At 44.9% G+C, this 12503-nt stretch overlaps 2 protein-coding genes across 2 annotated transcripts in view; both read left to right on the top strand.

The window, feature by feature from the left end:
- Positions 1-6448, top strand: part of TMCO1 (transmembrane and coiled-coil domains 1) — a 38709-nt gene extending 32261 nt beyond the window's left edge. The window contains exon 7 of the mRNA XM_019646856.1: positions 5751-6448. Within this exon, the coding sequence (XP_019502401.1) occupies positions 5751-5849 (99 nt within the window). The 3' untranslated portion in view covers positions 5850-6448. The remainder of the gene's footprint in view (positions 1-5750) is intronic.
- Positions 6449-11308: 4860 nt separating this feature from the next.
- The window catches only part of ALDH9A1 (aldehyde dehydrogenase 9 family member A1), an 18272-nt gene continuing 17077 nt past the window's right edge, over positions 11309-12503 (top strand). Inside the window, exon 1 of the mRNA XM_019646844.1 lies at positions 11309-11313. Within this exon, the coding sequence (XP_019502389.1) occupies positions 11309-11313 (5 nt within the window). The remainder of the gene's footprint in view (positions 11314-12503) is intronic.

Below are 12503 nucleotides of genomic sequence, written 5' to 3'. Positions count from 1 at the left end.
CCATCCAATGGTTTTTAAATCTTGATGCAATATTTTTTTAGGTAGGTCCAGAATTTCCTTTTTTGCTATCCTTTTTCCCTACCGAGATTTCCTATTTGTTCATTTATTACGAACATATATAATTTTTTATGTTCTTAGGCATAGTTATTTAGCTGCTTTAAAAGCCTTGTCTTCTAATTCCAACATTGGGACCGTATCAAGGCTGGACTCTATCTGTTGCCTGCCTCTTAAGTGTGGGTCATGTTTCCTGTTTCTTGACATGTCTAATAATTTTGGATTGTATCTTGGACGTTGTGAATGATCAACTGTAGAGACCCTGGATTCTCTGTTAGTCTTTGGAAGAGTGTTGATTTTTGTTTGAGTAGGCAATTAACTTGGTGTTCAAACTGAACACCTCCTCTTTCAGGTGGGCAGCACCTGAAACCTCGGTTATTTCAGCCAGCTGGGCTGCTTGAATTCTGTCTCACATGTGTAGTGTGAGACTCAGCCAGAGATTGGGGCAGAGGTTAGATGTAGAATTTTGAACTCCCCCCTCTTAGCTCTCTATTTTCCAGGAATCTTTCCCTCAATTTTAAGATACTATGGTTGCCCTAGTCCCTGTCCTTTGGTTCTTCACACCAGTAACACTACAGTTTCAGACACGCCACATGGTACCAACTGGGTCCTGCCATCCATTCTGAGATTAAAAATGAATCAATAAAACATCTTTTTGAACTAACTAAAATTCAGAACATTCCCCTGGACTGGTCCTCACATAAGGGGCTAAACACGAGATCTAGGGGAATTTTCATTGGAAAGATGGATGAGACAGAGACAGAGATTGGAGTTGTCACCGATCCCCTGACAACCCCCCTCCACTGCCAAAAAAAAGACCTTCATTACACGAGAAGCCTCTGGACAATCTAGGACAGAAGATACTCATTCAAAATTACAAAGGAAGCAGCATTAGCTAATGGAGTCTCATGTCCTTAGCCTCCTTCCAGAGTTTTGAGTTCCGCTTTGCCAGGCAGTGTAATTTGTCACAAAGGACACACATTCTAGACTGCCAGAGCCACAGCACAGGGGACTGCACGGCTCTTGGAAGGTGTTTACTGGGGACGTGTGAAGGGCCCAGCAGCGGGGCCCAGCTCTGTTTTACTTGTTTTCTGTATTGGGCTCTTACGTGAGATTTTGTTTAAAGAAAGGGTTCTGTGGCTTCAAGGGTCTGAAATGATAGATCTAGTGAGCCTTTCCCTCCCCCCCGTTGTTTTAAGGGCCAGGAAACTGAGATTTGGTAAAGCGAAAAGACCTTGCCTGGTGGTTTTTCCCATTTCCCAGCAGTGCTGGAGTTCAAGCCGTCTGATTGCTAACGCATTAATATTTCAGCTACACCATGTTGTATTGTCATTTGTGTCTCGGTAACTATGTAATCTCCCTGTCATTCTCCTAAACAGCCTCTTCAGATAGACTGTGGAAACCCTGCGGCTGTTGGATGGGCCATTTGAGGTGATGGGAGTTACACACAGCTTTGTGGGTGTAGCAAAGATCTGTGAGGGAACTTGATGAGAAATCGTTATCAGTTATAAGTGAAGTCTGTTTGCCAGATGCCAGGGAAACAGAGCCGACTGGTGATTGGCACAGCTAAGTTATTTTAGCCAAATGACTAAGGAGTAAAATCTAGCAGAATGTGTTTATTGCCAGTGACCTGGGTCTTCCCAAAATATCCACTTAGCAACCAACAACTTCCTTTTCTTGATCACCGGTTCTTAGCCTTTGCGAAGAGGAAGGCACGCAAATCCTGCAGTGTATTTTTTTGGGTTTCCTGCCAACAGAAGGCATGATTACGGGAAAATGTAATCATTTTCCTTTGTTTTTCCCTCCTGACAGACACTCTTCAGTTGTTACCCTGTTACACAGGACTGGACAGAAATTCAAAATAAGTGTTCTGCATTTTTCCAAAGTCTGTGTTACGTGTTGTTCTACATTATCTTTTTAGTATACTAACCCCCCTGTCTTATAGTAGAATTCATATTTCTAAACTAAAATTGCTAATTAAGGAGTCCTGAAAAATGACCTCCAGGAGGAGACTTGAGAGACTGTATAGGACAGCGGTCAGGTCCAGTTGAGTGGATGAGGTTACAGGAAGACGCAAAGGAGGTGATACAGACAGAAGTGCCTGCTACTCAGTGAGTTCTGACTTACAGCCGCAGTGGGTCCCCTTTCCTTCCCTGCACATAGGGCTTCTCCTAAGCCTCTTCTTGAGTTGTGAGGCCTGAAATAAGATACATGTAAGGTGCTTAACACAATGCCTAGCCGCTGGAGATAGCACCCACAGAAATATTTGTGTTTATATTAAATGACCCTGTCTAGTGACATTTCAGAACGTTGGAGGCGAGGAATGAGAAAAGGGTCTACAACCATTATTAATACAACTGTTATTTCCCCCTATATCCTTACAGTATTTATAAGCATTTTTTAAAAGAGGTTTTAGGTTCACAGTGGTCTGCTCATACATAGTCTTCACGATTGTAACTTTAAAATAAAATAAGCCAGGGACAGAAGACAGAGTCAAAAGTCAGTAGGGCAGAGCCAAGAGAAACTGAGAACAGTGGATTAGGACCCTAACCAAGGACTAACCAGGGCAACAGGCCTGGCTGGGTCTCAGAATTGCTGTGTACCAGCAGCTGCCGTGTGCCTCCTGCCTCCTGCCTCTGTGAATAGGAAAGACTGCTGGGGTTGTCCTTTTGTGCTTCACCAGTGTAAGTAAGCGAGGCGTCTGGGAGACCGCTGGGTTCACAGGTCTCTAGATCAAGAGGAGCCAGTGACAAGGAGCCTCATTTGCAATTGGATCTGATGCGCAGCTCACGAGACTGAACTTCAAGCCTGATGCCACAATCGGATGAGACTTTGGGTGTCTTGGGATAGGAGTAATTGGATCCTGCGTGTGAACTGCTGTGGCCAGAGGCAGAACATGGTATATTGTGTAAACGTATGACCACGGCAATGCTCCCGTCCCTGCACCTACATACCAGCTCTCCCTTCAAGTAGAGGTGGAGTCTGTTGCCCTCCGCCCTCTTTGAATCTACGCTAGCACTGCCTTGTTTTAACCAGCAGGATGTTGTCGAAGTGAAGATGTGTGGCTTCTGGGTCTAGGCCTTAAGAAGATTTGCAGTTTCTATTTTTGTACTCCTGAGATCTAGCTGCCATATAAATAAGCTTGGGCTAAATTGCTGAATGATGAGAGACCACATGGAGAGACAGAGGTCGAGCCAGCCTGCCCCAGCCAAAGCACCAAATGTGTGAATGATGCCATCTTGGGTATTGCATCCCAGCTGACCTCCCAGGTGAATGCAACCGCATCATGAGCCCAGCCTATCACAGCACACAGAACTGTCCAGGAGAGGCCAGCCAACCCACAGAGCTGCAAAAAACAGTGATTCCTGTTTCAAGCGACTACATTTTGAGATGGTTTGTTATCCGGCACAGGCTGACATGTGTTGCTGTGCATGTGGAACACTCACTGTTAAGTGAGTGTAAATTTGCGTAAGTGCTTTGAATGACTGTTTGGCATTATTTCCTAAAGTTGAATGTGGGCATACCCTTGGATCCAACAGAACAACATGAACATGTGGACCAAATATATTCATGGAATAGTCACAGCTGCATCAGATAGCTCCAAACTGGAAACAGCCCAAGCATCCATGTGCGGTTGCATGGATAACTCCACTGTCATGTATTCATGTCATAGAATGCTACCCACCAATAAGCAACCTGCTGCTATGCAACAATGCGTAGGAATCACACACACAAGACATAAAATGAGCTGGAAACAAACAAACAAAATAGGCCAGACCTATGTTAAAGGTCTTTATTCTTAAGATAAAGAGCTTTAGAGAGAGGTGGCTTACTAGAGGAAAGCTGTACTTTGAGTTGTGTGTCAGTTCATGTCATGACTTGTAACCTCGCTCTGCCTCAGCGCTCTCATCTCTAAAGCCAGGATGACTCAGGACTGGAAATTAGTCCTTGGGACTGTCTGTAAACGTGGAAGTGCAGAGGAAAGTTGGCTGTTGCAGCTGCTGCAGAGGGACTATGGCCTGTAGCCTTCTGCTTGGATCTTGCGCATCTGGAGACCATTAGGTAGCTCCCACCTGTGTCAGGTTTCACTGATGGGCAGCAGGGGACATGTTATCTAAGAAAAGCCATCAGAAGACCTGGCTTCATTTGTGAGCCTACTGGGTAGGAATCCAAACGGATTGTTTAGAATGTCAGTAAAGGATAAGCTGCACACAGTAAGTGCAGAGAATTTGTGTTAAAGTACAAATACTTGAGCAATGTAACGCTGGTAAACTTAAATTGAGTGTCCCCGAAGGGAGCCTAAGACAAGGGTCTCCGGGACAACAAAGGTAGAGCTGCTGGGTTCCACGGGCTTCGGGCTTGGCTGCTGCTTTAACACGCACGTGGCTGTCACGGTGGCTGCCGAGAGCTGTCCCTAGCCGGAGCAGTGGCCCGCCCTCCCTAGTCGGTAAGATGTCCTTACTTTGTAAATGAGACTGTCTACAGTCTACCCTCCCAAATATTTTCAGTTATTTTCCTTTCAGTTGTCTGCTTAAAATCACAGTAAACTTGTAATTTAAAGGGCATCAGAGGTTTACACTGGTCTTTATCTCTAAAATGATAAGAACTCACTGAACGGACCCATGTCTGGACAGAAGAACTGAGCAAGGGTTCCTGGTATGTTTTGTCTAGACTGTATTCTTGTTAACTAGACAGTGTGCTTATCTGCAGCTAATTTGGTCATGTCTTATCATTTCAAATGTTATCTTTAAAATGCCTTGCTTAGCCCTGGATACATTGTAGACGGTGAGTAAATACTGATTTTAAAAGAAATTGGAAATGAGTGACATTGTACCATTTGGTCTTCTCATTGCTTCCTGCAATGGACGTTTTAGAGGTGGGCATGAGGTGCTATTTTTAGAGTGAAAGTAACACAGACATCCTCTAAGTGCTGCACAGACTCTTAATACTGGCCTTTGCTCCCCTCTCCACATTCAGAAGCCCCCTCTCGGCCCCCTTTACAGCACCCCGACACCCCCCCACATCACGCTGTCAGCTCTCTGGTCTGTCGCCTACACCAGCTGAGTCATTGTCGTCCAAGAGTTGATTGTGTTTATCCCCAAACTGTTTATGCGGGTTTCACTTGCTGTATTTATGTCATTTAATATTACACTAACCAATGAAATCTGAGTATAAAAGTAGTTTTTTTGAGAACTAGTTTCATAAAGGTGCATTTCTAAAAAAAACACTAATGAACGCGATATAAGAGAGACACTGAAAAAGGTGAGGGGAGGTGTTCAAAGTCTCGGAGGATCCCGGACCCAGATCATTTTGCAAGAGTCTTAAGGGCTCTCGTTTCTTTGAAGAAATGGAAACTGAATATTTCAGTTTCAGCTTAGACGGTGCAGTAATGACTAAAGACCTGCACTCCTGGCTTCAAGACACTTGAAATGCTTTGTGGGAAAAGAAAAGATGACCGCCTGTTATGGCTCTCCACGTGAGAACGCCGTAGCTTCTCTCGATGGAGCCCCCTCCGGTCAGGGGGCTTCGCCCGTTCCGTGGGCTCCGTGACGGGCTTTGGAGAAGAAGCACAGCCGTCGTCCTGTTGTAGGTCTTGAGAGTACTTCTCCCTCTTATGGCTTCTCGTCACATGGATCTGCCTAAAACTCTCCTGTGTCTCATATTAAAACCCAATTCCTGTTCCATTTTCCTCACAGAACATCCAGAAGATTCTTGGCCTGGCCCCTTCACGAGCTGCCACCAAGCAGGCCGGTGGATTCCTTGGCCCTCCACCACCTTCTGGGAAGTTCTCTTGACGTCAAGAAGAATCCTCTAATTCCTGTCTTTTTTTTTTTTTGGATCTTCAAATCAGACTGGCAACTATTTTGTAGCAAGAGCCACGGGCAGCCTTAGCACATGGGCCACTTGCTTGTTTTCAGTTATTTCTAGACTTTTCCGATAGGATTCGAATGAGAATGGCACCCAGCAAACAAACATGACAGCGCTTTCAAAAGTCACAGGTGAATTTTTTTGATAAGTGTGCTGATTAGATAAGTTCAGGTGATGTTTACGTAATGAGAAACTGTGTCTTTCTTGTGTTGTCAACATGACTGTTTTCTGTGGGACCGACTCTCAAGACGGCTGTGTGCCCGGGAATTGGCTGTCCTTGAGCACTGAAGAGTCCAAAAGCAAATTTTAGTTTTCCTTCAGTTAGTTAGTGACTCTTAATCGGAACTCTTTGTTTTGTGTGTTTTTTAAGCCAAATATATGACCCATGATCAATAAAGAGGCCAAAATTTTAACGGTTTCATCTATAACGAGAGCTGTGTTTTGTTTTGCCATGTTTCTAGATATGTGTTTAATTTAGTGATCTGGGCATAAAGGAAGGGCTAAAATAAAAGCGTTTAATGTCATAGTTTTTCATGTTTCCTCATATACTCAGGATACGGAGTTGCCTCTTACAGGAATTGGAAAACGTAAGAGGAAAGGGAAGCAGTGACTCATGGGAGTATAAAAATGAGGGTCCTCAGCCGTTCCCTACTTACCCTGTACAGGTTATTGGATTTTTGCAAAGTCATTCTTAGCAAGGATGTATTACAGAAGAAATAAAGCTGTCACGTCCCAAGAATGTAAACTCAAGGAGCTATTAAGGGCTGCTGCCCCTCACAATTAGTTCTTTTTAATTACTTGCCCTGAAAAATTTTCCAGACTAGTCATTTGGATGGCACCCTAGAACCTGACCATCATGGAATTACTCGAGATGACATTTCATGCCCGAGAACCATCCCAGCCTGGGTCTCCAGCCTCTCCCACCCTTAGCCCCCATACATCCTAGGCTCCAGACAAGGTTTATGTCAACACATTGTGGCGCGGTGACGCAGATTTGCGTTTATCTTGATCAAAATTACCATGTCTACCAAGACAACTATTACAATCATGTGACAATTGCTGAAACTCTCAAGACAAGTTAGAGTATGTGGAACCATCAGAGTGAACAGGGGTCTTCCTCCAGAAATGAAAAACGAATCAGTCTGTGAAATGTGGCGAAACCACGTTCAGGTGAGAAAGGGTGAAATTCTTCAATCCTGCAGGGATACTTGTGTTGTCAACATGATTTCCACAATTCACGATTCAACAATGGTTGATGATCCACGGAGAAATGAAGAAGTAAAGAAAAAACCTATTTGTATTTTTCAGTATAATACGTTCATGAAGGGTGTTGATAAGGCAAATCAGTACTTGTCTTATTCTCAAGAAAAACAATGAAGTGGCCAAAGAAAGTTGCACTTTGGCTTATAATTGTGCACCTTTCAATTCTTTTTGAAACTATCAAAAACTAAACCCTACATCAAAAATGAGATAGAAAGAATTTCTGCTACATGTGGCAAAAGACTGGGCTACAGATAAGGTGGAGACAGACTCAGACACAGAACACAGACGCAGCACGCCCAGGAACATCCCCCTCTAACCTCGTGTGCCTCATGAGGAACCCCCTGGGAGACTTTCGGGTGATGTGCGCAAACATGTGTTAGAGAAAATTGTTGGAAGTGAACGGGGTGAAAGAAAATATCCTGCTAGGAGGTGCCATGTTTGCGATGCCCACAAAAAAGGAAGTGAAACTCGGTACATCTGCAGGTTCTGCTTAGTGCCACTCCACAAGGGGGAATGTTTCCAGAGGTATCACACCCTCAAGCACTAGTAGGGTCTTCGGTGAGTGTTTCCTGAAAATTTCAGTTCACAAAACTAGCGAATTTGTTATAAAATTTTAAAGAAACAGTATAAAAGTTGATTTAAATGGTTTAAACTCCAGGAAACATGCATTTAAACAATTAAAATGCCCCGTCCTCAATGTGTTAAAAATCTGCATTTTTCATGTTCTTTTTGGACTTCACTACCTTTGTTTTCTCTACGTGGAATTGTCTTCCTCTTATTTGCCTGATTTCACCTATTACCTTCTCTACTCAGCTCCACCTCTTCATACAGTTTTCTCTGATCTTTACGTGGCCGGGTCAAGACTCTCCTCCCTGTATCTCTGTTGGAGCTTTTCACATATGAGTCACTTATAAAAAATGGGCAAGTGTCTTTGTAAGCGCCCATCGCCTCACCTTGTCCACCACCCACTTACGTCTTCAGACGCATGCCCACCAGCACCCCAGCACTGACCCCAGCACTGACCGCCTTCAGCCAAGCCACGCACTTCCGCTCCCACCAGAGACTCCGTCACATTACTTGTGTTACTTGTTAATTTTAATCCTAGACACTGACTAAATATGTAAATTAATGAAATGATGCAAAAAGAATTGCTTCAGTAGAAACTAATTTGAATGGCTCAATAAAGCAAATTGCTAAAAATAATTGCTTTGATTTTTATGTGGGTGAAGTAACAGACTGAAAAAAGTTAATACAAGCAGTACCACAAATTTAGAAAGCTTCAGCACTCATGTCCTACCTATCTCAGTGTTTTAGTTCATACTCCTCCTTTAAGAAACAACAATTGGAAATCAGAGGTGATCTATTTGGATTTTTTTAAAACATCTTTTAGAAAGTGCCCACCGTGTAACATGGAGTTTTCATCATCACAAATTCTGTTTCAATTCTTCCAATTTTTGAAAACTTTAGTTGATTCTGTTTGATTCTGTTGTATTCCTGCTAAAAAGTATGCATGGAAAATAACAATAAGCATTCTTTGGAATAAATGTGTAAGTCATAATGAATTTAAAAAAAAACACCCACAAACAAAATAGAGGTGATACATTTTGGGTTTGCTTTATGCAAAAAACAACGGCAACAAATCCGTGGGCCTCCCAACACTGGATGGGCACTCGAGGAAAAAGCTTTGCCCCTACATCCAAGCTGAATGGGTGTGTGTATGTTTTAAAACTGTCAAAAGTACATATGAACATTTTTATTCATTTTTTGTAATTCCAATCTGTAATTAACTTTTTGGTTTAACCTACAAATTCTATCAGCCAAATGGTTCTTTCCTCCTAGTGTTTCTAACGGGTTATACGAAGTAGTTGATATGCCTGGCATATTGAAAGCATTTGATCTCACACACAGCAATCCTATATGTAGATAGGGTATCTTTTTCTATTGTCTGATTTTTACATATGACAAATGGGGTTCTGAGATTTTAAGTGGTGTATCCAAGATCACACACCAGTAGGTGGCAGGACCAGACCAGATCATCAGTTGCAGGGGCCATGCCCTTTTCATGATAGCACCCAGTAGGACCGACTCCATTGGGGCTACAATGTAAAAATGGCTGAACTGGACTTCCCCCTGGGTTCCAAATGTGTACAAAATGGTTCATGTACAAGTTGGGGTCCCAGGGAGTATCATTTAATTGACTGTCGTTGTCTTTAGTCCCTCAGTTTTTAAAAAACTTTACCACCTTCCTAGTTTACCATCTGAAGGGTGTATATTAGCAAGACCTTTTGAATCTTAGAAGAAATTTTAAAATTATTAATCAGGAAATTCTGCAGCTGTCACCAGGTGAGTGTGTAAGAGGGCCAGATAAGTCTACTAAGAAATGCTACTGTGAATGGCTGCCTCTGAAGATGGAGGCTAACCACATTTTTTAATCCATAAAATTATATTTGGATCCAAGGCCCATCTGGCTCCTCATGAATACAATCAAAGGGCTTTTATTTATACCACTGACTTTTAGGTTTATAATCAGTTACTCCATTTGCTGAACAGTCAGTGCGACCATAAACAGATAATACCAAGAAGCCTGAAAAAGCCTGAAATCTGTTTGATCTGGTGACAGACTGTTCCTTTCTAGAGGAAATTTTACTTTTTTTTTTTTTAAGCACGATGGTGCAATACTTGAGAGCAGTAGTTGCGAAACTCTTGACGACAGCCACGGTCTAGATTTCCTTTCTGCAACCCAGATACAGAATTTTCATGAAACAGTTTTGCCTCCGACATGCACTCTGGTATTTTGTTTTACACTATTTCATTTTTCAAAAAGGAGCTGCATGGGACCTTGCCCGCAGCTTATCCACACCTGGGAGCACCCACCTGTTTTTCACAGCTTCCTCCCCTCCCCCACGTATTAAGAAAAAAAGATCCTCCACCTTCCTCCTTCCCTCACTTGCTGATGAACGGCTTCCCTACTGGCAGGAGAAAAAGAACAGAGGCTCTTGTTTCGTTGGGGCGTTTTTAGAGCTAGGAAATCTTGTCCCGGAAGAGGCTTATCCTGCGCAGTGCTCACAGCTGGATCTGGTCACAGGCCTGTCCCCACGACCCATCAATGCCACGGGGAAGAAGACGACGCTGGCGGGCTCCTCATGGTGTGCCCTGGTTATGGGGGCGGGAGTTGAGGGTTAGACAACGGAGAAAAGCAGGGCTCGGCCCTCCTGGGAGAAGGGAGAAGATGGCCTTTGGGTGGAAGACAAATAGCAGGGGTATGAGAGTGATTTTGAGCGGCCATTCACGGTGGAGGGCAGGCTGGCCCTGGCGGGGCGGCAGCCTCTTAACGCTGTGTCTCGTTGTCTGCTGCCACGCGGTGCCACATATTTCTTGCCATCGTGACCAAGTATCCAGCCTCAAGTACTGGGGCGCCAGAAAAAGCAACTTGGTGCTGAAGATTTTAAAGCGCAACAGCTACTCCAGCCTGTGGCCCTCGGTCTTGAATTTCTTCTTCGTTGTATGTTTGCTGATTCTATTTTCTAACTTTCAGTCTCCGGCCCTCTCAACTACTGCTTACGAGCGAGTGCCACCTAGTGGTGGTAAGTGGCCCGGCCTGCCCCTTAGGAAAAGAAGGGCTTTGTCCTTGGAGCCCTGAGTCCACTGTCCAGGGAGACAGGGAGAGTGGTGGGCCGCACACTGGGAGGGTTCTTGAAGGGGCACTCTGCCTGTGGAGGTGCAGGAAGACGCGGACCTTGTAAATGCACAGCCGTTACTACGTTTTCCATCCCTAGGGTCGCTTCCTGCCACTCTCCAAGCCTCTCAATAGCCTTCCATGGAGAAACAACAGAAACAATTAAAAAGGTTTGTTTCCCCCTTCACGCGGCATCCAGCCTGAAACACAGGAGCGAGAGAGGCAAAGGCGTGTCCCCCTGATCCTGCTGGCGGCTCCCCCGCGGCGGCTCCTCTTCCGGCACATCTGCTCTGCCTGCCCCATCCTCCAGCTCCGGCCTCGCACCCGGTCGGTCCTCTGAAGCCCCAGTTCATTGCTGAGACTTGGCCACATCCTCGATCTGAGCACAGCACACCCCTGCCACTTACAACTGAAAACCCCCCTTTCTCAGGAGGGAACATACGTAGGATGAGGTAACTGCGTCTGGTGACGCAGGGCAGTTGACACCCCCTGAGCAGAGGCTGTCTCCTTGGCTTTGCCATCTGAGGACCAACAGGCCCCATCCTCTATTTTTCAGAAAGCAGTTCTTCTTTCCAGAATTGTGTCGTCGGCCCATAACATCTTATCCCCCTTCTTAAAATGACAATATTTTAAAAGAAAGGAATACGTACACACGGTAAAAATACAAATATGTATAAAGGTATAAAAGGCAAAAGTCTATGCCTCTGTCCCCCGCTGTTCTCCTGCCCCTGCGTTGACTTCAGCCTACTCCGGAATAAGCACCGGTGACACTTGGGAGTCTGATGGCTTATTGTGTGTATCAGTTTGGGGACAGGTTGTTTGGTCAAGCATCACTCTGGACATCGCCGTGCAGACATTTCCTCGGTGTGATGAACATTTATAATCAGTAGACTGAGTGAAGCACGTGGCCCTCCTTCCTGTCACTGGAATCTCATCCAAGCAGCTGAAGGCCTTAAAAGCAAAGACTGAGGTTTTCCAAAGAAGAAGGAATTTTCCTCAAGACTGCAACAAAGAATCCTGCCCAAGTGTCCAGACTGCTGCCCTGTGGAATTTGGCATCAAGAGGGCAGCATCAGGTGTGATCCAAATTTCCACCCAGCAGCCTGCCCTGAGGCCCTCAGACTTGCCAATGTCACAGTCACATAAGCCAGTTCCGTAATCTCTCTCTCTCTCTCTCTCTCTCTCTCTCTCTGTACACTATTGATTCTGTTTCCTGGAGAACCCTAATATAACATAGAATATCTGTGGTGGAGATGGATAGCTGTCTCCCCAAATCCGTACTTTGCTCCCCCAGTGAACTGGGTTGCAGCTTTTTATGGCCATCAGCTGAGCTCTCCCCACTGGAAGGGGGAGTGAAGTGATAGGAGCCACTGCCATGCCTGGCCCGTGGCCCATTCTTTCTCCCTCACCTCGCCCTCCTATGCACCCGCGCGCGGGCCGAGGGCGTGCTCCTCTTTCGGCATTCCTTCCGCTCCATGTGGCCCTCTTTGTCTCTTTGAATTTTCACCCCAACTTGCATAGCTGGCCGACAACACCCTCTGTAGCCTCAGCTGCTTTGGGAGTATTGCCAACAAGCTCCTCCCAGGGAGTTTAATGTCCTTTAAATCTTCTCCCCAGGGACAGCTTTCTGGGTTTCAAAACCC

This window comes from Hipposideros armiger, unplaced genomic scaffold (genome assembly GCF_001890085.2).
Source record: "Hipposideros armiger isolate ML-2016 unplaced genomic scaffold, ASM189008v1 scaffold_6, whole genome shotgun sequence".
NCBI classification, from domain to species: Eukaryota; Metazoa; Chordata; class Mammalia; order Chiroptera; family Hipposideridae; genus Hipposideros; species Hipposideros armiger.
This window is presented reverse-complemented; position numbering and strand designations above follow the sequence as displayed.